The sequence below is a fragment of the Oryctolagus cuniculus genome, chromosome 3 (genome assembly GCF_051225735.1).
Source record: "Oryctolagus cuniculus isolate XC-2025 breed Fujian yellow rabbit chromosome 3, ASM5122573v1, whole genome shotgun sequence".
Lineage (NCBI taxonomy): Eukaryota > Metazoa > Chordata > Mammalia > Lagomorpha > Leporidae > Oryctolagus > Oryctolagus cuniculus.
Genome location: NC_142869.1, coordinates 166,069,800 through 166,095,943, shown reverse-complemented (window position 1 = coordinate 166,095,943; position 26,144 = coordinate 166,069,800). Strand labels below are relative to the sequence as shown.

Below are 26,144 nucleotides of genomic sequence, written 5' to 3'. Positions count from 1 at the left end.
AACCATCATGCTATATATTACTACCACTGTAAACAAGTCTATCCACTAAAGTGAAGTCATATTGCAGTATTATAAATTCTTGACATGGAACACATGATACTGAAGTGGTCCTCCCAGACGCTTTGTAAATTCAGAAGTTCAGAACTGCATGCACTCACGTGACATGGACGCCAGTTCCCGGGGCATGTAGCCGTCGGTGCCCATCTGGTGCCATACTCCTGTAGCAAAATGATACCTCCAAAGCTCCCTGAAGAGAGGGTAGTCCTCATTATCTGGCCCTCCTGACTCATCATAATCTGGGTTATAACCTCCAAACACATAGAGATTGGTGTTATCTGCCACACAACGATGTCCACTTCGTGCTGGTGGAGGTCTGTGGCCTAGGAGAGAAGAAGACAGGGTCTCACCATGGCCCACAGACTAAAAGCACGCACAAAATTAGGCAATGACCATTTTAGCTACAAACGGGGGCCAGGGAAGCTTTATAACATGGGTGTACTTTTTAATCTGCTTTTTTTTTTTTTTCATGCACTCACACATACTACTTAAGGTTTTTTTTAAGGAGCTAGTCTCCATTTCTATGTCGTGTAATTACTTTCAGCTTTTTGTTAACTGTAAAAGGATTCTTCCCAAGGGAGGCAAAACAGCGTGATAAACTCAAGAAAACGGCTGACAACTTGGAATTTTTAAGAAAAGGAGAAGGAAGTGGAGGAGGAGGAGGAGGAGGAGAAGGAGTTGTTTGATAATCAAAAAGCTAGCATGACAAATTTTCTTATTTCTTTAAAGGAAACACACACACACACAGGTCAACTAAATTAAACTGTGAATATTAGAGAACTACATAAATATAATCACAAATGTGAATGAGTCATGTATAAATAAAAATACACATATAAAACCTAGGATTTTCCCACAATATATAATTACATATTTAAAAAAAAAACTGTCTGTGAAGGACTTCCAGCAAAATTCGGAATCGAAACACCATTCCAGACATTATGGCGGCTGACGAAGAAAATCCTTACACTTATCTCAAAGAATAGCTTTCAGCCTACTAAGAACTTGACTAGGAAAAGCTTTTCTACAACTTGTATCTGAAAGCCTTCTAAAGTTTAAATTACACCAACTGCTCGCTAACAATTACTTCAAGGCTTTTTTAGAGTAACAAAGCAACCTTTACGTTATCTCTGTTATGCTTCCAATTTTTTTTATGCCAGTCCAGGCAAACCTTTGTGTAGCTACAGATCCAAAGATACTTAAATATATATTGGATGAAATAAGAAGTTACTGCGGTTGTTTGTTAACCCTAAAAATGTATCTGTTTTTGTATGTTAGTAACAAGATATCAGTGTAATGGTCATGAATATTCGGGACAATGCTAGAGACCTAATAAATATGTTATACATGTACATAAGTATTTACAGGCCACCTAATAAAAGGCCTCATATGTTTACTTTTCAAATCAAATTCCCACTTTCTACACTACCCTTTCAAACAACAACTGAAAAGACAAAACAACAGAGAATCAAGAGTCACTCAGTCCTCCCTCTCCTGTTTGCCAACTGCTCAAGGACCACATCTGCTGCCCGGCGCCGCCCAGCCTTTCCCCTGCTGGCCTTGCTGGACCCCCTCTCACACTCACTACTGCCTGCTTCAGTGGGTCTTTCCTTGCAAAGCCCACAGTCCTTCCCTTACACCTTGGCCTAGTCTCCGTGCCCATCAATCCTTACTTGTGGGAGTGCTTCCAAGTCTACCTTGTGCAGCTCTGTCTCATCAAAACAAAACAAACAAAACCCCTAGGGCTCCTCCACTTCAGAACCATACTATTCAATTACTAGGGTACACACGTAATTAACAACATGATTACATCACAACTATGTAAACACAGTAGTATACGAGTCAAACTATAATCAGTTGGCAAATATACTAGTGAGCTGTGATCTACCCTAAGTGGAGACGTCAATTTCTCTTTCCTGAAACACAAAGTGTGGCATGGAGGAAAGAGCAAGGGCTCTTTAAATATCCAGGTCTGAACCCAAGTTCTCTCTGACTCTGGACAAGTTGCTGACCTGAGTCTCAGCGTACTTAGGGATACCACCGTACCTCTTTACACTTCTGTTAGGTTCCAACATGCTTTCTGGTTTACATGTGTCTTTCCAGCAGGCTGGGAGCTATTTGAGGAAGAGGAATGTATTCGTGTTAAACTTTCTGTAGTCAAGCCAAGGGTATACAGGAAACACTGAACAATCTGGCATTTAGCTTTTCTCCATGCATTTCGTCACTTTGCTTTTCTTCTCCAAATAGATTATAAACTCCTCAAAGGGCAAAGGGCATGTGTAACAATTACCCTGTGTCAATCACAACACTTGAAAGAGCTGGGGCTGTCTAACAGGTACTGAAAGCTTTGTTGACTTGAACTTCAGGCCAAAGTAAATGGTAACAGGGCTGATCAAAACAGTGTCCAACTCTGAGTGCGTTTTTGATACTACTATGCTCGAGGGACAAGCTTTAGGGGACAGGTGTTAGAATACCCAATGACCTTTCCAAGACACAAATGCTTCTTTTTAAGAATGAGTAAGTCAAAAAAATTTTTAAAGATTATTTATTTGAAAGGCAGAGTTAGAGAGAGAGAGAGAGAGAAGGAGAGACAGAGAAGGAGATCTTCCATCTGCTGGCTCACTCCTCAAATGGTCATAACAGCCAGGACTGGGCCAGGGCAAACCCAGGAGCCAGGCGCTTCCTCCGTGTCTCCCACATGGGTGCAGGGGCCCAAGCACTTGGGCTATCCTTCACTGCTTTCCCAAGCGCATCAGCAAGGAGCTGGATCAGAAGTGGAGCAGCCAGGACTGGAACCAGTGCCCATATGAGATGCTGGTGCTGCGGACCATGGCTTTAACCCATTAAGCCACAGTGCCAGCCCCGAGCAAGACAAATTTAAAGAAAAAAAAAAAAGAGTTACTATGTTCAACAGACAAGTCTTAAGAATCTCTATCAAGGGGCCGGCACTGTGGTGTAGTAAGCTAAGTCTCTACCTGCAGTGCCAGCATTGTATATGGGCACTGGTTCTAGTTCCAGATGCTCCTCTTCTGATCCAGCTCGCTGCTAAGGCCTGGAAGAGCAGTAGAAGATGGCCCAGTGTTTGGGCCCCTGCACCTGCGTGGGAGGCCCAGAAGTTCCTGGCTCTTGGCTTCAGATCAGCCTAGTTCCAGCCATTGTGGCCATTTGGGCAGTGAACCGGCAGATGGAAGACCTTTCTCTCTGTCTCTCTCTGTCCGTAACTCTACCTCAAATAAATAAACAAAATCTTAAAAAATTAATAAGAACATTACCTATGAAAGTCTTTCATGTCTTGCAATGTTTCATCAAAAAAGGAATATCAGGTCATTTGCTGTGTTATTTGGAACCAACAGATAATTTTAAAGCGGCTATTAGGCAACACGATATATTCTAAGATTTTTTTTCTAACTGGTTGCACAGCATGAATGGTGTTCAAAGTGTACTGCCAACTATTTTGGTAACAAATGGAACTCACATGGATGACACCTTGAGGGGTTAGGAAAAAGATGGTTTTATATTTATCCACTAATTCACTGAATTAAAAATAGCACTGGGCACCAGTTATGTACCATGCACGGTGCTAAGCGCTGGCAGTGCAATGGTAAGATAATCACTCTCTTGGTACCCTGGAGCCACAGCCTCGCCCGCACTGGCCAGTGCAGCAGCCACACAGGGCGGTGCATCCTGGGCTGACTGTAGAGAAGCTCTGAATGCAAAATACCCACTACACCTCAAAGCATTCAGTACCCCAACAGGAGTGTAAACTTTTAACTATCGATTATATGTTGGTTGACAGTTTTAATATATTAGGCTAAAAAAAAGTACTAAAATTCATGTCACCTGTTGTTTTTTACTCACTGCGGCTACTTGACACTTTGAGGTTTTGTGGCCCACTTATTTCTGTCAAGCAGCATGAGTGTAGCCCAACTGCTGCCTTCTGGCAGTAACATCATGCCTAATGCAAATTAAACTCCTGGGTAAAGAGATTCTAATCAATGTCTGATAAATATTAAACATCCCGTCAAGGAGTCGTACAGCTGGGTGTACAGAGGGACCTCCTATTTCTTGTCAGTGACTGCATATTTCTGTCTTGTATTTACAGCCCTAGAGTGACTAACGTATTAGGAAGCCATTCCATTTTTGGAAATCACAGGAATTTGTCAGGTCTACGGTCATGGAGACTAAGCTATGATTTTCATTATGTGGAGTACGACACAGGCTCCTCAGCCTTGACAAGGATGAAAGTGTGTGTCAGAATCTAAAGTAGCTCTCTGCAGCCTCCAGATTCGCCACATACAAATCTCTTTCTTAAAAATACTTGCTGCTAATAAAATTCCCCACAGATGTGGGTTACCTGGCTCAGGACCTTATGTTAGAAAATGCAGAAGTAAAAAAGTACAAACTCAACCTGGGTGCAGAGGTAAACTTAATTCCCAGAAGGGAATATGCAGTTCTGGGATGCGTACCTAGCCTAGGAGGTGTGAACCATCTTCTCCTCCATGTCGCAGGCACTTGTCCTCTACCCTGGGTCTCATAAGCAACAGCTTATGGTAACCAGAGAAACAGGATTTAGTTTCCAGTCCCAAAGCAGGAGAAAGCTAGCTGTCAGATGCTTGGTTGTTCCCAGGGTTTACACTATTATAGATAATATGATAGTACTGCTTCCCCCATGTATCTATTTGTCTGTAAATGTATGAGTGCTTCTGGATATACAATTTCTGGGTCAAAGGTGTGCACATTCAAAGTTGTTACAGGGGTGGGGGACAGTGTTAGCCACAGCAGCTAAAACACTGCCTGGGACCCTGAATCCCATACCCAGCGCTGCCTTTTTTTTTTTTTTTTTTTTAATATTTATTTATTTGGAAGGCAGAGTTAGAGAGAGCCAGAGCCAGAGCCAGAGAGAGAGAGAGAGAGAGGGAGGGAGGGAGGGAAAGAGAGGGGAAGGGAAGGAAGGAGAATCTTCCATTCGCTGGTCCACTCCCCAAATGGTCCCTATTGCCAGACGTGGGCTGATCTGAAGCCAGGAGCCAGGAGCATCTTCTGGGTCTCCCACGTGGGTACAGGGGCCCAAGGACTTGGATCATCCTCTGCTACTTTCCCAGGTGCATTATCAGGGAGCTGGATCGGAAATGGAGCAGCCAGGACTTGAACCGGCGTCCATATGGGATGCCAGCACTGCAGGCACTGGCCCCCAGCTCTGCTTTTGATTCCAGCTTCGTGCTGATGTGTACCTTGCAAAGTAGTGGGTGATGACTCAGTACTTGGGCTCCTGGTACCCAGATGAGAGGCCTGAACTGAGTTCTCAGCTCCTGGCTTCCGCCTGGCCCAGTCCTATGGGCATTTGGGGAGTGAACCACCAGCCAGATGGGAGATCTCTCTTTGTGTTTCTCTGCCCCTCAAATAAATAAATAAATAACTTCTTTATTAAAACTGTTACAGACACAATATTCCCCTCCAAAAAGACTGGAACAATCTATAGTGCCAGTGATATGTATGGAGGTATCTATTCACATCCTTTAACATCTTCATTTGTGCCAATCTGATTGGCAGAACTGGTGTCGATAAATCTGCATTTCCTGATCTAACTGCCTCACGTGTTTATGGATCTATCTGCATTTGGGAACTGCTTGAACATATCATTTTCTCTATTATCTCACAGATTTTAAGAAATTATTATATTTATTTCAGCTCGTTTCCCGCCATTTAATTTGTTTATGGTATTTTTCAACACACACAGAGTTTGTGTAACTGAATCACTTAATTTTTTCTCTTCAAGATCCCTTACATCTCATTTATCCTTGCGTCATTATAAAATTAATAAAATACACTCACTTGTTTCTAGTAATTTCCCATTTTTATATTCATAATTAAAATACATCCAGAATGCTTTAGTGCATGGTATAAGGCAGGGCTCTAATTCCTCACACACAAAACAGACAGGCTGCTGTTCCCAAACCACTAATGGAACGTTATCCCTGCTACACCCATTTGAAATGCTACCTTTACCATATCCTAAATCAACATGCCTAAAGTAGAATTAGGACAATCCCAATATTCAAGTCGCCAGCTTGTATATAGAATCGATGGCTCTTTAAGATCTATAAATTATGGGGTCAGTGCTGTAGTGTAGCAGGTTAAGCCGTCACTTAACAGTGACGGCATCTCATATGGGCACTGGTTCGAGTCCCGGCTGCTCAACATTTGATCCAGCTCCCTGCTAATGCACCTGGGAAAGCATAGGAAAATGGACCAAGTGCTTGGGCCTCCGCATCCACATGGGAGACTGCGAAGAAGTTTCAGGCTCCTGGCTTTGGTCTGGCCCAGCAATGGTCGTTCCAGCCATTTGGGCAGTGAACCAGCAGATGGAAGATTCTGTCTCTCCCTCTCTTTCTCTGTAAGTCTGCCTTTCAAATAAAAATGAATAAATCTTTAAAAGAAGATACATAAATTATATATACAGATACAAAGCAACATCCTAGACTCTTAACTGCAACAGCTTACATAAAGTAGCTCCCAATATTTACCAATTGCTTAATAAGTATTATTTATTTTTTTTACATATCTTTTTTTTTTTTTTTTTTTTGACAGGCAGAGTGGACAGTGAGAGAGAGAGAGACAGAGAGAAAGGTCTTCCTTTGCCGTTGGTTCACCCTCCAATGGCCGCCGCGGCCGGCGCACTGCGCTGATCCGATGGCAGGAGCCAGGTGCTTCTCCTGGTCTCCCATGGGGTGCAGGGCCCCAGTACTTGGGCCATCCTCCACTGCACTCCCTGGCCACAGCAGAGAGCTGGCCTGGAAGAGGGGCAACCGGGAGAGAATCCAGTGCCCCGACCGGGACTAGAACCCGGTGTGCTGGTGCTGCAAGGCGGAGGATTAGCCTAGAGAGCCGCGGTGCCAGCCAATAAGTATTATTTATAAAAGCAGCCACCTCCAGACATGCTACTGAACATTTTTGGTAGAAAAAAAAAAACCCACACTGGGCCAGTGCTGTGGCACAGCCAGTTAAAGCCCCAGTCTGCAGCGCCGGCATCCCATATAGGGGGTGCTGGTGCAAGTCCCAGCTGCTCCACTTCCGACCCAGCTCTCTGCTGTGGCCTGGGAAAGCAATAGAAGATGACCCATGTGGGAGACCCGGAAAAGGCTCCTGGCTTTGGATCGGTACAATTACGGCCATTGTGGCCCACTGGTGAGTGAACCAGTGGATGGAGGACCCCTGTCTGTCTCTGCCTCTCCTTAAACAAACAAACAAAAAACCCACACACTTTTATCTCTAAAAGGGCTAACTACTTGTATCAAACAACCTAAAGGATACATCTACTTAACTGATTGCTTCTTTTAAAATACACAGGACAGCACTACCCTGACCTGAGAAGACAGGTCTTCTGTTGTATACCTGTTAGCCTGGATAGGACAGTCAAAAAGGCCGGTCCAGCTGGCTTCTGCCCCTACCAGCAGGCAGACAGAACCCCCAGGTGCTCAGACCAAAGCAATCCATTCACACTTGTTGGTTTCCATAGGGACTCCATACACTGTATGAGTGGGTATGTAAGGATTTGCTGGCTTCTCTAGGCACGGTCATCTTAGTGTCAAGGTAGCATCAATGAAAGAAACTTGCTGTGACAGACTATAGGATTATCATGATTTAATTTTTTTTTTTTTTTTTTTTTTTTTGACAGGCAGAGTGGACAGTGAGAGAGAGAGAGAGACAGAGAGAAAGGTATTCCTTTGCCGTTGGTTCACCCTCCAATGGCTGCTGCGGCCGGCATGATTTAATTTTTTTGACAGGCAGAGTTAGTGAGAAAGAGAGACAGAGAGAAAGGTCTTCCTTCCGTTGGTTCAACCCCCAAACTGCCACTGCGCCAATCTGAAGCCAGGAGCCAGGTACTTCTCCTGGTCTCCCATGCGGGTGCAGGGCCCAAGCACCTGGGCCATCCTCCACTGCCTTCCCGGGCCACAGCAGAGAGCTGGCCTGGAAGAGGGGCAACCGGGACAGGACCAGCGCCCCGACTGGGACTAGAACCCGGGGTGCCGGTGCCACAGGCGGAGGATTAGCCTAGTGAGCCACGGCACCGGCCTATCATGAGTTAATTTCAAGTGCTGAGTAAAGCATACTTGAGACAGCTGCCACCACCCTAGAGATGCCTCCTTCTGAAAACACTCCACGTGTGGGTGGGCGTCTGGCACAGTGGTTAAGATGCCACTTGGGATGCCTGCTTCCCATCTGGAATGCCAGGGTTTGAGTCCCACTTTCACTTCCGATCCAGCTTCCTGTCAATGTACACCCTGGGAAGCAGCGGGTGATGACTCAAATATTTGGATCCCTGTCATGCACATGGGAAACCTGGATTGAGTTCTGGGCTCCTTGCTTCGGCCTGGCCCAGCCTTTGTTGTTGCAGGGATATGGGGAGTGAACTAGCAGATGGAAGACCCCTCTTTGCCCCTCTCTTTACCTTTCAAATAAATAAAAATTTAAAAAGAAAATACTGGAAGCATGCATGGGTTCTGCCCTTACTTAGTTCCACTGTCTATCCCTACAGCACTACCACCCTGTCTAATCATTGTAGTTTTGAAGTTATCTTCTGGTACGTAGTAAGACAAATTATCCTTTGTTGTTCTTTATCAAAAATTCCTGTGGCTGGCACTGTGGTATAGGTTAAGCCACTGCCTGCAGCACCGGCATCCCATATGGGTGCTGGTTTTTCCCGGCTGCTCCACTTCCCATTGAGCACCCTGCTTAGTGTGCCTGGGAAACCAGTAGAAAATGGCCCAAGTGCTTGTGCCCCTGCACTCATGTGGGAGACCCAGAAGAAGCTCCTGGCTCCTGGTTTCGGACAAGCCTGGCCCTGGCTGTAATGAATCAGCAGATGGAAGCTCTCTGTCTCTCCATCTCTCTCTATAACTCTGCCTTTTAAATATGTAAAAATAATTTTTAAAAAAGATTTATTTTATTTATTCGAAAGACAAGTTACAGAGAGAGAGGTCTTCCATCTGCTGGTTCACTCCCCAATTGGCTGCAACAGCCGGAGCTATGCCAATCCAAAGCCAGGAGCCAGGAGCTTCCTCCAGGTCTCCCACATGGGTATAGGACTTGGGCCATCTTCTACTGCTTTCCCAGGCCATAACAGAGAGCTAGATAGGAAGCGGAACAGCCGGGACTCAAACTGGCACCCATATGGGATGCTGGTGCTGCAGGCAGCGGCTTTGCCTGCTATGCCACAGCGCCAGGCCCAAAACAAATCTTAAAAAAAAAAAATTTCCAGGAGGCCTGTGCTGTGGCATAGTAGGCTAAATCTCTACCTGTGGCGCCAGCATCCCATATGGGTGTAGGTTCCTGTTCGGTGCTCCTGTTCTGATCCAGCTCTCGGCTATGGCCTAGGAAAGTAGTGGAAGAAGGCCCAAGTGCTTAGGACCCTGCACCCACATGGGAGACCCAGAAGAGGCTCCTGGCTTCAGATCAACACAGTCCCAGCTGTTGCGGCCATTTGTGGAGTGAACAGTGGATGGAAGTCCTTTCTCTATGTCTCTCTCTCCCTCTGACTATAACTCTGCCTCCCAAATAAATGGATAAAATCTTTTAAAAAGGGGCTGGCACTGTGGTGCAGCAGGTTAAAGCCCTGGCCTAAAACGCCAGCATCCCATATGGGCGCCAGTTCTAGTCCCAGCAGCTCCATTTCTGATCCAGCTCTCTGCTAAGACCTCTCTCTCTGTCTCTACCTCTCTCTGTAACTTTCTTTCAAATAAATAAATCTTAAAAAAAAACTTTTTAGGCATTTTTCTTCATTGACTTTTAAAATGAAATTTTTTAAAAAGATTTATTTATTTATTTGAAAGTCAGAGTTACAGAGAGAGGAGAGGCAGAGAGACAGAGAGGTCTTCCGTCCAATGGTTCACTCCCCAGATGGCGCCTCCAGCAGGAGCAGCACCAATCCGAAGCCAGGAGCTTCTTCCGGGTCTCCCACGTGGGTGCAAGGGTCCAAGGACTTGGGCCATCTTCTACTGCTTTCCCAGGCCATAGCAGAGAGCTGGATTGGAAGTGGAGCAGCCGGGTCTCGAACCAGCGCCCATGTGGGATGCTGGCGATTCAGGCCAGGGTGTTAACCCGCTGCACCACAATGCTGCCCCCCCCCCCCTTTTTTAAGATTTATTTATTTGAAAGTCAGAGTTACAGAGAGATGAGACGCAATGAATTTTATTTTTTTAAAGATAATATTATTTTTCTGTAATGCTTTTGAAATTTTCATTATATACATTTTCCATGAACTTTTTTTTTTTTTTAGATTTATTTTATTTGAAAGATAGAGTTACAGAGAGAGGAGAGGCAGAGAGAGAGGTCTTCCATCCGCTGGTTCACTCCCCACATGGCTGCAATGGCCGGAGCTGCACCGATCCGAAGCCAGGAGCTTCTTCCGGGTCTCCCATGTGGGTGCAGGGGCCCAAAGACTTGGGCCATCTTCTACTGCTTTCCCGGGCCATAGCAGAGAGCTGGACTGGAAGAGGAGCAGCCGGGACTAGAACTGGCATGCATATGGGATGCCGGCGCTTCAGTCCAGGGCTCTAACCCGCTGTGCCACGGTGCCGGCCTGCAATGAATTTTAGAATCACCTTGTTTAAATCCTCAAAAAGTCCCTCGGGCCGTTGCCGCTGCTCACTAGGCTGATCCTTCGCCTGTGGTGCCAGCACTCCGGGTTCTAGTCCCAGTTGGGGTGCCGGATTCTGTCCTGGTTGCTCCTCTTCCAGTCCAGCTCTCTGCTGTGGCCTGGGAAGGCAGTGGAGGATGGCCCAGGTCCTTGGGTCCTGTACCCGCATGGGAGACCAGGAGAAGCACCTGGCTCCGGACCGGCGCAGCGCACCGGCCTTGGCGCCCATTTGGTGGTAGAAACAACGGAAGGAAGACCTTTCTCTCTAACTGTCTGTCAAAAAAAAAAAAAAAAAAAAAAAAAAAAGCCCCTTGGGAATTTTTGTTTGAGACATCTCTTCAAGAGACAGAATCTGAAGCCATTCATTAAAAAGAAAAGAAAAGGAAAGGAGGAGGAGAAGGAGGAGTAGAGGGAGGGGAAGGGGGAGGAGGAGAGGAAGAGGAGGAAGAAGAAAACCTAGCACGGGACCAGTGCTGTGGCATAGCCAGTAAAGCTGCTGCCTGTGGTGTCAGCATCCCATATGGGCGCCAGTTCAAGTCCTGGCTGCTCCAGTTCCGATCCAGCTCTCTACTATGGCCTGGAAAACAGCAGAAGATGACCCAAGTCCTTGGGCCCCTACATCCACGTGGGAAGACCCAGGGGAAGCTCCTGGCTCCTGGCTTCAGACTGGTGCAGCTCCAGCCATTGCAGCCAATTGGGGAGTGAACCATCGGATGGAAGATCTTTCTCTCTCTCTCTGCCTCACCTTCTCTCTCTGTAACTCTGCCTTTCAAATAAATAAATCTTAAAAAAAAAATCTATCACTATAGTTTATTTTCTTCTTATTTCTAAGCACTTTATACATTTCCATACAACTGTGACTCTAATATTAGCGGTTTTGAATTTTATTATTTTATCTGAAATATTAGCAGACCATCTGCTACCAATGACAACTTTCAGCTCTTCCAACATACGTGCTTCTTATCTCTTCTTGGTATTCCAGTGTATCGGCTAAAACCTCCAGAACGAGTTTGAATAGTGGAGATCATATTGGTAGGGTTTCATTGTGTGTGAGTGTGTATGATGTTTGCAATTTTTGTAGATAATTCTATCAGTACTATAAATTTTCTTTTATCTCTAGATGCCTATGAATTTTTTTCTTACCAGGAATGGGTGTGATTTTATTTTTTAAAAAGTAAAATTTGTATTGAAATGTATCATACAAAAAAAGCATATAAGTACACAATTTGATGCATTTTAATAAAATGAACACGCTATCAAATTTTATTAAATGTTTTTTCATATCAGGAAAATCATACTTCTTCCTTTAACCTATTAAAGTAACAAACTAAATACACTGTACAGATAAACCCCATCTGATCTTGATTTCTTTTAATTTAGATTTATCCCTATCATGATACATATATATATGTATTATTTACCATTCTGTCTTGTTTCATTTTTCCACTTTTCAGATTTCACTAAAAAAAATCAAACTTCCCCTCCCCCATCCTATACCCCCAAACTTCCTGTAAAACACAAACTTTTACTTTTCCATTGACATTAAGAATAAGCAGTGCCTGGAAAACAACAACTTGCCTATTCATGGTGGTTATCTCTGGAAAGAGCAATACGTTGAGTGAAGATGAAAAAAAGACTTTTGCTTTTTTATTTAATTCCTTTTATTGTGAAATATAAGCCAGGAATGTACATAAAAGAACTTATTATATGGGAACATGCAGCTATCATCCAAGTCCAAAAACAAACATCACGTTCCTGTAGCATCTAGCAACTTACTAACAAGGCAACATGTAGCCGCTGTCCACCACCAGGCCACTCCTCACTTCCAGTTACAACCACTGATTTCTATGATGATCACAGAGCCTGCTAGCTTTTGATACTCTTACTATACCCAGGTATGCATCTCCAACAATACTGTCTACTGGTCTCATTCAAGGTGGCCCGATGCACTATGAATTCCCCCGGGGCCCTTTTACAACGACGTCTAAGACAGTCCAGTTGCTGAGGTGGAGGTGGTCTGTTCCCTTCCACCCCGAAATACCTTTTCTTTGCACGAACACAAACCACAGCTTCACTCTAAATTGTGTGAATGGACATTTGGATTGTTTCAAATTTGACTCAAAATGTTGCTACACACATTCCTGTACATCCTTTCAAGTGTGCAGGGGCCCACATTTCAGTTGGTTCTAAGTCTAAAAACGGCATTTTTGAGTCTTAGCGAATAGAAATCTCTACCTTCGCTGGGTAAGGCCAGTGTGCTTTCAAAACGGTGGCACCAGTTCACACATCCAAGCAGCACGTGGAGTCCCTGCTGCTGCACATCTGTGCGATGTCTGGTATTGTCACTGCCAGTCTTTAATTCAGTGCTTCCTGTGAATTTATAGACCTAGCTCATGGTTCTTACATGCATTTCTCTCTTTGCTAATGAGGTTAAACAGCTTTTTATGTTTATTGGCCATTTGGATCTTTTCCTTTTGGGAAATGCCTGCTGAAATTTCTTATAATTGTATATTCTTCTATTGAGATGTCTTTTGTAAAAAATGTTCTATACAAATTTTCTATGTATGCTTATAAAAGTAACCTTCACTTTTCATCCTTTGTATTTCCGTATCATCTGAATTCCCATTTTAATAAGTAAATCTTATACTTGTAAATTACACAAAAAAATTGTTAAGACTGGGGCTAGCACTGTGGCGTAGCAGGTTAAGCTGCCGTGTGCAACGATGGCATCCCATATGCACACTGGTGCACATCCCGACTGCTCACTTCTGATCTAGCTCCCTGCTAATGCACCAGGGAAAGCAGTGGAAGATGGCCCAAGAACTTGGGCCCTGCATTCACATGGGAGACCCAGAACAAACTCCTGGCTCCTGGTTTTGTATCAGCTCAGCTCTGGCTGTTGTGGCTATTTGGAGCATGAACCAGCAAATCAAAGATTCTCTCTCTCTCTTTCTCTCTGTACCTCCGCCTTTCAAATAAATAAATCTTTAAGAAAAACTGTAAGCCTTTTAGTACTACTCCCAAATTTCTAGAACGCCTAAGACTTACTGGTTTCTCTGCACACTACTCCTTCTTACATCCAAAGCTTCCTCTTCTTCATTTTATTCGGAGTCTCTCTTCCTCTGATCTTCTCAAAATGGGTGTAGGTCATAAACTTTCAGTTTTTATTTATTTTTATGCCCTGCTTAAACATCAGTGAGGCTGGATACAGAAATCACCTTCAAAATAATTTCTCTGAGAACACTGAAGGCATTTATCTTCCAGCAGCATCAGTGCAGGTGAGCTGCCCAACACAAGCGTCTCTCCATGGAACTCGCTGTCTACTGCTATCAGAAAGTGTCTCAGTAACGTGCTGGAAAGAGGCCTTTTGTTGTTTTGTTTTTACATTTTTTTCTGCTTGGCTCTTGATGCCCTTTTATACCTGAAAACTCAGTCTTCAGTAAGAGAAATATCCTTTACTTCCTTTTTCTCTCTTCCATCGTCTGACCGCTCCCTCTGGAGCTCTTATGAAATGAATACTGGATCACTTAGAGCTGTCAAAGTATAAACTCCCTTCTATCCGTTGTTTTACTCACTTTATGGTCTACATATTTTCCTCTATTTTCATGAAAGATAACTTGTCCTAAGTCTATTGTTTAACCCTACAACTGAGTTTTTTATTTCAGGAATCCATACTTCAATAATAATAATAATAATAAAAAAGCCTAACTAATTCATCAACTATTGCTTTTTCTCCAGGCAGCTGGTTTCAAATCCATGGATGCAGTTCACTGTCAGCTCCGTCTGGTGTTTTGAACTTCCTGGAGTTCCTCTCCACCTCCTCATTACCTCCGTCTCCAGCACGGGCAGCCGGGGTGCTGGCTGCTACTCATCTCAGTGACACTCTTCCAGGCCTGGCTTTCCTCAGATGTCCTGGGAGCCCTGATCACTAATCGCATCAGTAAGCAAAGGGCTGCATCTGCGCGTAATTCCTCACCAGTGGGACCAATCTGTCTCCAAAACCTCCCAGTGGGAGGCCGACTGGCCCGTGGCTCTGCAGGTCAGCGGTACACTGACACACAGGTTTCCCTTTGAAAGTGTGGGGGAGCACATTGACTGTATTACTGCCAAGTAAGGCAGTTACTGTGGTACCATGACCTGCTACAATTCAGATATGGCTCGTCTGCTGGAAGCTTGGTCCCAGTGTAACGTGCTGAGAGGCGGCAGGAACTGAGAGAGGTCAGCGGGGGGTGATCAGGCACTGCCCTCATTGTGGATCCAGGTCCTTCAGAGGGACTGGGTCAGTTCTTCTCCAGAGTGGCTTGGTCTGGGGGGGGGGGTCACCGTGGGGGAGGTACCAAAGCTTCTCGGCCTCCTTTCCTGCACACAGGGTCTTCTGCACATGCCCAGTTCCCCTCTCTGTTTCCCCACCACGGCACGCACGACACAGCACGGGGCCCTCAGCAGAAGCCACACAGATGCTGCTGCGTGCTCTGTAACTTCAGAACTGTGAGCTAAACAAACCTCTATTCTCCATACACGACCCGGCCTCAGGACGAAGACAGATGGCAGGCATGGCCCCTTTCTGGGCACCACTCCTCGATGGAACACCCTTTCTTTCTGCCCCCATTTCACTCTCCTCCTCCAACCTACTGTGAGGCCCAGCGCCCAAGGCCCTGTTCTGTGGGCTCTTTCTCCAACCCCAGTCCACGCTCACCATGCCTGCCCAAACTCCCCAAACCAAATCCTCTATTTTGCTTGCCGAGCTGTTCTCCTGGCGTCACTCTGAGATCTAATGCCCTTGCGAGAGCTCTTGGTATGGAGGGAGGGAGAGACTGGTAGAAGTAACTGTTTGGAAGGCGGTTCTTCAATGACTTGCCCTGACACTCCACTTCCCCCCAGACCTGCCCCCATCTTCCTAAACTTGCAGACTTCCACTAAAAGTTAAAGCCCTATGAAGACATCCTCTGACTTCCGTCATGCGGCAGCTGTACCTGTTTTGAACTGCCCTGAATTCTGTGCTGGTTTCTCAATCAAAACAATTCCAATTGGTTTTGATAACCTGGAAGTCCTCAAAATTTCTGGCATTATAACAACAAAAATGATAGCAGCTAACATCCATTCAACATTGGTTAAACGTGAAACACTCTCCTAAGTGTGTTACATATATTATCTCTCTTGGTCTTGGTCTTCACAGTAATTCTAGGGGTTAGGCACCATCATCCTAATTTTACAGATTAGGAAACTGAAGCAAAACAAGCCAACAAACAAAAAACCCAGCAACTGCCCAAGGCCACACACGTGGTAAACAGCAGAGCTCGAATTCAGCTGCGGGTAAGCTGGTTCCAAGCCTCCCTATTCTGTTTCTTAAAAATATTGACTTGTTACCTGTCTTTCGTCTACTTTGGCATTTTCAATGATATCTGAGGAACAGAGGAAGGTGATGGGTGTGCTCAGACCACCATTTTATGAGTGAAATTTTATTCACTGCTACAGTTATCGTTTTCACTACACCATACTCAATCATTTGAGTTCACTCCCACTACCACCAGAGAGAAACTGAGAGCACACTAAACTTTTTAATCCCATCCTATTCCTTGCCAGTGGCCTTTTCAATAATTCAATTCAACTCAAATACATCTGATGTATCTGCATGGGCACTGGGGATAGAAGAAATGAAGGCACCACCCACCCCACTGTCCCAGTCCTGACACAGCTCACAGTCTAACGGGACGAAAGGGCAAGCACACAAACTACCAGTGAGTGCTGTGATCCAGGCAGGAAAGAGGGTGCCATCAGAAGCAAGAGGGACGGGCTTGCCAAGCAAGTCTCCCTGAAAACAACTGAGCATTATAGGAGAAGATTTCCCTGAAAATAACTTAGCTTCAAGTCTCTAACACTTCTCAGCTTGCTAATTATAATAATCTCCTAACAGTTTTTCAGTTAAATCTCTTCACCAGCTAGAGAACCAGATCTGATCCTGAAACTCCCCTTGAGGGGTGCCCCACTTGGCCAGAGCCCTCTCTGGCTTCTACTGTCCGTCTTCATCCCACCCCATGGATCTCTGACAGCAACGCGTCCTTGTTTGGCCTAAATACTTTACTCAAGCTGTCTGTCCCCACCCTCCCTCCCTTTCTGAAAAGCCATCCTCACGCCACTCCTTTCTCACCCTCCTCCCCGTGCGCCCCATGTCACACCACCCCGTCAGGACCCTCATCACGAGGACTTACAGTCAAGTTATGCTGTAACTGTCTGCTCGCCTCATGTTCTATTGTCTAGACCATCAAGCTAGCACAGTGCCTGGCATGTAGGACGCAATCAAGAAATACTAAAGGAATGGAAGCATGAACAAACGAACAAACGAAGATAGTTCAGCCGTGGGAGTGGACGACACATAAAGGAGACCATGGGAAGGGGGACAGCAAGGCAGCAGCACCTGTCTCGAGTGGGGAAGGGCACGGAATGAGCAGAGGCAGGAAGGAGACATCCAAGACTGTACAGGAGAGCAACCCAGAAGAGGAGAGAAGTCCAAGAAGGTACAGGGGTCATCCGCATCAGATACCACACACAGCTCAAAGAAGGTGAGAGCCAAGAGAAGGACAATGCGCTACTGGAGGCCGCGGTGACCTTGACCCTGCTGGTGGGCAGTGCACTCCCACCTTGCCCTTCTCACCGCGGACCGCACCTCTCTCAGCCACTGTTTGAGCCGATGAGGGCCTACAAAAACCAATGGAACGTGACTTACCTGTGCAATCCTTTTTTTCCCACAATTAAAACCAAAAAACAGACTGTACAATGCCACCATCTAGATACAACCAATTATTTCACTACTCCATTTGTTTATGTTTTTATATAATTATAAATCCTGATTAAATAATTTCTTAATTATGCTTGTTTAGTAGACATTATAGAATAAACCTTAATTTATGCTTTACTCAGCCCATGTTAGGTTTCTCACTGTAAATCAATAAATTATCATTCAAATTTATAAATGAAAAAAATATTACAGAATTAGAAATGCCTGCTTGGTCACACATGTACAATGGTTTTTTGTTGTTATTGTTGTTACATAAAACTCTCAATTTTTGTCAATAAAATTACTTATTTATGTTAAAAGATGGCACATGACCCTACTTATCTTATGTTGACCGACTGAGGCTTGATTTTATGCTTTGTGTGCTCCAAAGTGGTGGCTAAAAATAGGTTATGCCCTAGACATGGAAAAATCTGTATCAGCTATAGGATTTTCAAGCTAGGTTTTTTAAAAAATTCTTCCATTAAAATCAATATACTGGATTATAAATAATTGAGTACAGTCTAAACTGCAACATTAAGAATGTTTTCCTGACAATGTTCTATCTACAAAAACAATGTGGAGCAGAGTTTTCAACACTCTTCTCACATTTTCTGTTTTTAGTATACAGTATGTTTGATGTACGAAATCACAAGTAACAGGAATGCAACATTTCTGAAAGTAGTAATTGCTAGGTCAAAGGGTATGAACATTTTTAGGGTTTTTGACACTGAACCCAGAAAACTTGTGTAAAATAACGTACGCTTCCTTCCAATGCACACGTTTCTTCTTCCCACCAACAATGGCCATTCTTAAGCTGAGCCTCTGCCAATTTAATGTGTGAAAATATCTTCATTCTTTAATTGCCATGTATATAACAACAGTAAAAATAAGTATTTGTTCGTATTTATTTATTTATATTGTTTTACAAATTGATCATTCATATCCTTCTACCTGTTCTTCTAGGAGGCGTCTGGTTTTAAACTAGTGACTTATAAGAGCTCTTTATATATTCATGACATTAAACATTTGTTATAAGTATTTTACTTTTTTATTTATCTTTTTATTTGTGGTACTTGACATAAGAGGCTTTTTATTTTATACTATCACATAAATTAATCTTTTATTTCTCCGTTAGAATCACATTTAGAAAATTCTTTCCATACCCATAGTTTACAAATTATTTCCTCAAAGGCCTTTTGACTACAGTTAGGGTGGAATACCACTGACGACCGTGAGATGATTTGCCTCTACCATCTGACACACATTACATGAGTCTAACTCCCCAAAACTTGTAATTATAATTCCAGTAATGGTCAAGATGAAACAGAGATTTAAAATTAAGTTCTAGACTTTCATTATTCCAATTTTAGCTGCCTACACAGTTTTAAGAAAGTAGAGTTTCATGTTTAGAAAATTCATTCAAAGTTCTCTGTAACCCACATGAAGCACAGATCTCTTGCTAGTTGTCACCCACCTCTCAAAAACCTGTTAGGGATCCTTATGATGGGACAGGACTGAATGAAGCGCCTCCTAACTGGGTCCCATCGTATTTTCTTCTTACCTGTTACCACAATTATCAGCAGTAAGTCAGACACATACAACACATGGCAAATAATACAAAGTTACTGTAGTTATAAAGACAGAAAAACAGGAAACAAAACAATACTTGAATACAGAAAGAAATGACATAAAGTAGCATTTAACTCTGTTTTGGAAGCAAAAATTAAAATTTATACATAAACAGTGATGAAGCTTTTCAACTTTTTAACCCAAAAGAATACAAACAATTGTGTGCCCTTTTTTTTTTTAATTCTGATTCAATACTATGGGCACTCAACAATCACCAATGCCATCTTGTGGCTAAAATTCATCAAGAGCTTTACAAACACATTAAAAATGACGACATTTTCTAAGTCAGTGAGAGCCAAAAACAAGGAGCTCGGACCAGAACCAACTGGGCAAATCACAGACGCCTGTTCCCTTCAGGGTTTAACATCCTTCCTTTATCAGTTATATGACTAAGAGGTAAGCCAGTGGGATCATCCTTCCTTTATCAGTTATATGACTAAGAGGATAAGCCAGTGGGTACCACTCTTTAAACAGGAAATAAGCTGAACTTCCTATTCTTAAAATTATATGCCAACAGCCAAATAAAACAAACATTTACTATTTTGGCACTTCCATGCAGAGAGCGTTCATCAGCCTTCCCAGTTAGCAAACTGGCTCCACATTAACCCCAATTAAAAAATTTGCTTTCTTATAAAACAGATGAAAAATGCAATGCATTTAACAAACTTTTAAATGAGATAATTTTCTGTCTTCACAAAGTTTGGATGGCTCTCAGAGATGACTCTTGGAATAAAATAAAAGCAATTAACATTTGCAGAGCTAAGTTTAAAGCTTACACAGGACTTCCACATATATAACCTTATGATTCTCCCAACAACCCTCTATTGATTCAACAAGTCATTTGATTAATCACCTGCTATGCCTGGGCCCTAGGCTAGGATCTAAGGTTGCAAAAGAACAATGACTTCTTCCCTAAGAGAGCTCATGGCTTTGTGAGGAAGGCAGATGTGAAAGCAACCGATTACATCACAGTCAAGTAACTGTAACAGGGGCTATAAAAACACTTTGAAGAAGATATTATCATCATAATTTTAGAAGTAAGGAAACTAAGGGAAAACTGACTTGATGCCACAGCCAGGATTCAAGCCCAGGTCTTCAGAGTCTAGATCCTGCCCACTTACCCTGTCTCCAATGCCCAGAAAGAGAACAGTTTCCATTTTTGGCAACTGGAAATACATTCAGATGTTCATCACCATGGTCCGGTTCACATACTATAGAATGTGTACACATACACAAATTCTATGTAACGCGATGACATTACTTCCACATGTGTCCTTAATGCATGGACAAAACAGATTCATGGGCAAGGTGAAAATTATTCATCTTGCAAGAAAATTTATCTTTAAATTCTCTATGTCTTTTAAATCAGTGGTTCCCAAATGATGCCAGGCTAAGGTGGAGATGCAGCAGTCCAACATAAAATGAGAAAAATACAGACAAGGTAGAAAGTTTTTCAAAAAACAAAAACATTCTATTCAAAGGCCTACTACTCTTTTTTTAAAATAAGATTAGAATCTTTTATTGTCACATATTCTTTATTTTATGAGATGGTGAAATAGGAAATGGTAGTTGGCTGTGTTTCTAAATATCCTTTCATGAAAAAAAGAAAATTTGCAAGCCTGTGTCTACCCTTTAAAAAGTGTGTATATATTGGCCGGCGCCGTGGCTCAATAGGCTAATCCTCCGCCCTGCGGCGCCGGCACACCGGGTTCTAATCCCGGTAGGGGCACCAGATTCTGTCCTAGTTGCCCCTCTTCCAGGCCAGCTCTCTGCTGTGGCCCAGGAGTGCAGTGGAGGATGGCCCAAGTCCTTGGGCCCTGCCTCTTGGAAACCAGGATAAGCACCTGGCTCCGTGGTGGCCACTGGAGGGTGAACCAACGGCAAAGGAAGACCTTTCTCTCTGTCTCTCTCTCTCTCACTGTCCACTCTGCCTGTCAAAAAAAAAAAAAAAAAGTGTGTGTGTATATATATATTTTTAACTTAGATGTTTGTGATGTCCAAAAGTCCAGAGAACCACTACTTTAAATCAAGAAGCTACGTGTTGATGGCTCCTGAGTCCACACAGCCAAAGGATACATGAGATGTGTTAAGAAACATCCCTCACTCTCGAGAAGCTTATGTTCTAATTAGGGAGACAGACAGACACAATAAACAATTAGACAGCAATACAAGACAGAATATACAAGTGATTAGCTTAAAATTTGACACCTTTATTTATCAAAAGCATTAAGATGTACATACCCTTGGACCCAGCTATTCCACTTCTAGGAATCTATTCCTAAGGAAATAATCATAGATGGCATGGAAAGATGTATGGACAAAGATATTAACTATGGGATTACCTATAATGGTAAAAAATCAGAAACACTTTCAACGTCCAGTGACAGGGAGATGGTTAAGTAGGTATGCTAAATAAACATACTTAGATATGTTCATATTCTATATAACACTGAAAAAGTATAGATAAGACTATTTATTAACATGATAAGACACTGATAATATATTGCAAATGAAAAATACAAGGCATCAAATAGTTTTAACTATGGCATTATTTTAGTAGAGAAGAGTGTTTGCATATATTAATGAGAAATACAAGAAGGATATACATCAAATTTTAATTGTGGTTATCTTTGGTTGTTTATTATGAATGATTTTTGTTTTTTTCCCTTTGTGCTGGTCTTTATTTTCCCAGCTCTCTTAATAAGCAGGCATAACTTTTAAACTGGAAGAACAATAATACCAAATCACTTTAATTTAGAAAAACATATGTGTATGTGTGTGTATATGTATATATACATATATACACATATAACTTTTAAATGCCAGAAAGAAACATATCAAAGTGTTAACAGTGTTATGATTGGAGTTATTACCCCTTCAATGTTATCCAAAAATTTTATGACAAATTATTTTATAATGGAAAAAATGTAAAACTACCTTAAAATTACACTAACAGCCAGTAACACTGAGCATTACTGAACCAAAGTTGAATCAGATACACTTTCTCCTGCTTTCTCGGGGCACCTGTCAAACACCTCTGGCACACCGCTCTCAGCGACCAGCGTGACTGCACCACAGGCACAGGCTGATGCTGACTCTGGAGACGACTGAGGCAACAGAGGCACTGACTTCATCCTTCATGGCTTCTTCTTCACCCAAAGAACGAAACAAAGAGAAACCTGTTTGTTCTTATTATAAAATAAATAATCCTTTTCAATTTTTTTTAATTTATTTATTTGACAGGTAGAGTTATAGTGAGAGAGAGAGAGAGAGAGAGCAATCCTTTTCAATTTTATTTAAATATATTCCTGGTCTGAACTTTTGTTCAGTGTTTTCATTTTTATATACTCAAACTGCCTATCTTTTTAGCAACTGCTTAAAAAGCAATCTTCCAGGCGCTGGCGTGGTGTAGCATGTAAAGCTGCCACCTGCAGTGCCGGCATTGCACATGGACGCCAGTTCAAGTCCCGGCTGCTCCACTTCCGATCCAGCTCTCTGCTATGGCCTGGGAAAGCAGTGGGAGACGGCCCAAATCCTTGGGCCCCTGCACCGACGTGGGAGACCCAGAAGAAGCTCCTGGCTTCTGGCTTTGGATTAGCACAGCTCCAGCCTTTCGTTGCAGCCAACTGGGGAATGGACCAGCGGATGGAAGACCTTTCTCTCTGTCCCTCTCTTTCTCTCTCTCTCTCTCTCTCTCTAACTCTTTCAAATAAATAAATAAATCTTTTAAAAAAAAAAAAAGCAACCTTCTAAACAAAAAATGTAATTTATTCAATAATTTCATCAACAGTTTATTTTCTGGCTAGCTGTTAAAAGTTTTTCTCTTCTTTATTAAATAGTCATTTACTCAATTGAGATGGTAAGTCAGCTCGTCTTCCCTTGAAGTCTCCCAAATAACAGACATTTCTTCAAAAACCCATAATCAAAAGAAACCAAGAGATGCCCTGACTGGACTAAAGCTATGAAGGATTTTGAAAGATAGAAAGCTGATAGAATCAGGCTACACAAGTAAACCACAGTCCTACAGATCAGTGCAGAGGCGGCCACGTGGTGAAAAGAAGGTTAGAGACAGAAGACCACGGAAGAACTGAAACAATTTACAAAACATTCAGCATGGCAGGTTAGGAGGTAGCAGGAAGTGAAAGAGCAGGAACCATCTCCACCCACCCACCTCTGAGTCAAGTGCTACAGAATAGAGGATTTTGCTCCCAGATGTCACAGTGGCAACTAACAGCAAAGGTGTTACTCACTAGGTGGGAACACTGAGTATGAACAGTTGGAGCTGACAGGACAAGGCCTGTGTGGATATCAGACCCAGCAGAAGAGGGGACAGTCACTGAAGTAGGCTGGCAATGGTTACAAATCACACACATTCCACACCTACCCAGTTAGCGGGGACCTGCGGCAACGTAAAGTCAATACAGCACTCACAGGAGGGCTAACAAGTTAGGACTCTCAAAGATGAATGAGCAGAAAGACAAGACCGAAATACGAAAAGGAGACAGTATATTAAAAATTTAGCAACTTCTATTAAAATTCCAACTTCTCTTTTTCTTTGCAGAAATGTACAAGCTAATCGGAAAACTTCATATGGAAACACAAGGAACCCTGAATAACAAAACAAATCATGAAAGAGAACTAAGGTGGAAGACACACACTTAGTGATTCCAAAACTTGCAACAAAGATACAGTAGTCAAATCACTGTGTTCCTGGCCGAAGGATGGACATCAAGATCAATGGGAGAGAAGTGAGAGACAAGAAGTAAACCCAAACATTTGTAGTCCAGAATGTAGACTACGCACTGGTGAATGAACTGCCTTTTCAACAAAGGGTCATGGACAACTGAATGTACTTTAAACCTAGAACTCTACATCTACCCAAATTCTTGTTCATACAGGAGAGTGAAATACAGACATTTTTGGATGTTCAAGGACACAAAAAATTTGTTTCCTTCAGTTTCTGGTAAAAGAATTACTCAAAGATATATATCCAGAATTTAAAAAAAAAAATCCAAAAACAAACAATACACAAGAAAAGAACAAAGAAACAAGGAAAACCTTTAAATTTAAATAAACACTGACTGGGGGAGAATAGAAAACCCAAAATCTTACTGACACTCAACACTGCAATATCAGGCGTGGACATCTGGCATAGCACATAAGCCACCACTTGGGACGTTTGTGTCCCATATATCAAGTGTCCCAGCTGTGCCCTCTATTCCAGCTTCCTGCTAATACACACACCTGGAAGGCAGCAGCTGACGAGCTGTGCCCCACTCAAGTAAGACTTTAGTCAGTTCTGATTTCTTAAAAAACCAGAGAGAGGGAGCTAGTGCTGTGGTATAGTGGGTAAAGCCTCCACCTGCAGTGAGCTGGCACTGCAGCATAGTAGGTAAAGCCACCACCTGCAGTGCCAGCACCCCAAATGGGCGCCGGTTGAGTCCTGGCTGCTCCACTTCCAATCCAGCTCCCTGTTAATGCTCCTGGGAAAGCAGAGGAATGTGGCCCAAGTCCTTGGGCTCCTGCACTAACAAAGGAGACCAAGAAGAAGCTCTTGGCTCCTGGCTTCGGAAAGGCTCAGCTCCAGCCATTGAGGCCATTTGAGAAGCCAGCCAGCGGAAGGAAGACCTCTCTCTCTACTTCTGCCTCTCTGTGAGTCTGCCTTTCAAATAAATAAATAAATAAATCTTAAAAAAAAAAAAAAAAAGTTGCTCTCCTCCCAAAGTTCTGGTATATACCCATTACACTATCTCATTGAAAATCTAAATCATTTAATGCTATAACTAGTACTCAAACAGTATTTTTCACATTATGTTTCTGTGTGGAAGCAAACTGTTGAAATCTTTACTTAATGTATGCTAAACTGAGCTTCTGTATATAAAGAGAAACGAAAATGAATCTTAATGTGAATGGAAGGGGAGAGGGAGTGGGAAAGGGGAGGGTTGCGGGTGGGAGGGACGTTATGGGGGGGAAGCCATTATAATCCATAAGCTGTACTTTGGAAATTTATATTCATTAAATAAAAGTTAAAAAAAAAAGAAAATCTAAATCATAATAAGTCATTGTAAGTTTCAGAATAACAGTAATATTTCCTAGTAAAAGTCCTCAGATTTTCACAATTGGAAAAAAAAAAGTTTGTGAACAATTGTGCTGCAGCCTATGTATGTACTCTGATGCCTTTACTAGGATGAGCTGCTGACAGTTCATTGCACTGCACTTCCCTGACACACACACTGGAAATACACCTTCAGGGAGCTGCACTACTGGGGCCAGGGCAACTATTTGCCCCCACTCATGACACATTTATCTTCGGACTTTAACAGCATCATATATATATATCAATTTATTTTATTTTTTAAAGATTTATTTTATTTATTTAAAAGGCAGAGTTACAGAGAGCAGTAGAGGCAGAGAGAGAGGTCTTTTATCTGCTGGTTCACTTCCAAGATGGCCACAACAGCCGGAGCTGCGCCAATCCAAAGCCAGGAACTTCTTCCGGGTCTCCCACACAGGTGTAGGGCCACTTTCTACTGCTTTCCCAGGCCATAGCAGAGAGCTGGATCGGAAGAGGAACAGCCGGGACTAGAATTGGCACCCATATGGGATACCGGTGTTTCAGGCCAGGGCTTTAACCCGCTGTGCCACAGCACCGGCCCCAATATATCAATTTATTTTAAACATTCTAGTTTCACATATGTTTGTTTGTATGTCACTCCAAATATTTTTGGCACCAAGAGAGAAATAAATGGGACATAGGAGCTTGGCACAGCAGGTAAGAAACCATTTGGGATACCTGCATTCCATTTCAAAGCGCCTGGCTCCTAGTCCCCGCTCTACTTCCCACCCAGCCTCCTCCTGATGCACACCCTGGGAGGCAGCAGGTGGTGCCTCAAGTACCTGGGCCCTGCCACCCACATGGGAGACCTGGATAGAGTTCCAGGCTCCTGGCTTCTGCCTGGTCCAGCCCCAACCATTGCGGGCATCTGGGGAGTGAACCAGCAGATGGACAATTCCCTCTCTCCTCTCTCCCCTTCCCCCATCTTCAAC

General features: G+C 43.1%; 1 protein-coding gene across 3 annotated transcripts in view; it reads right to left on the bottom strand.

Annotated features, from left to right (window-relative positions):
* Window positions 1-26,144, bottom strand: part of KLHDC10 (kelch domain containing 10) — a 64,135-nt gene that overhangs the window by 15,347 nt on the left and 22,644 nt on the right. The window contains exons 1-3 of one of the 3 annotated variants that reach the window (XM_051848952.3): window positions 20,219-21,033; window positions 18,943-19,029; window positions 159-380 (exon numbers count right to left, since the gene is read on the bottom strand). In XM_051848952.3, coding sequence (XP_051704912.1) covers window positions 159-380; window positions 18,943-19,029; window positions 20,219-20,327 — 418 coding nt within the window. In that variant the 5' untranslated portion in view covers window positions 20,328-21,033. Of the gene's footprint in view, window positions 1-158; window positions 381-18,942; window positions 19,030-20,218; window positions 21,034-26,144 lie in introns of those variants that run through there. The other 2 variants (XM_002712009.6, XM_008258199.5) reach the window with 2 other exon arrangements.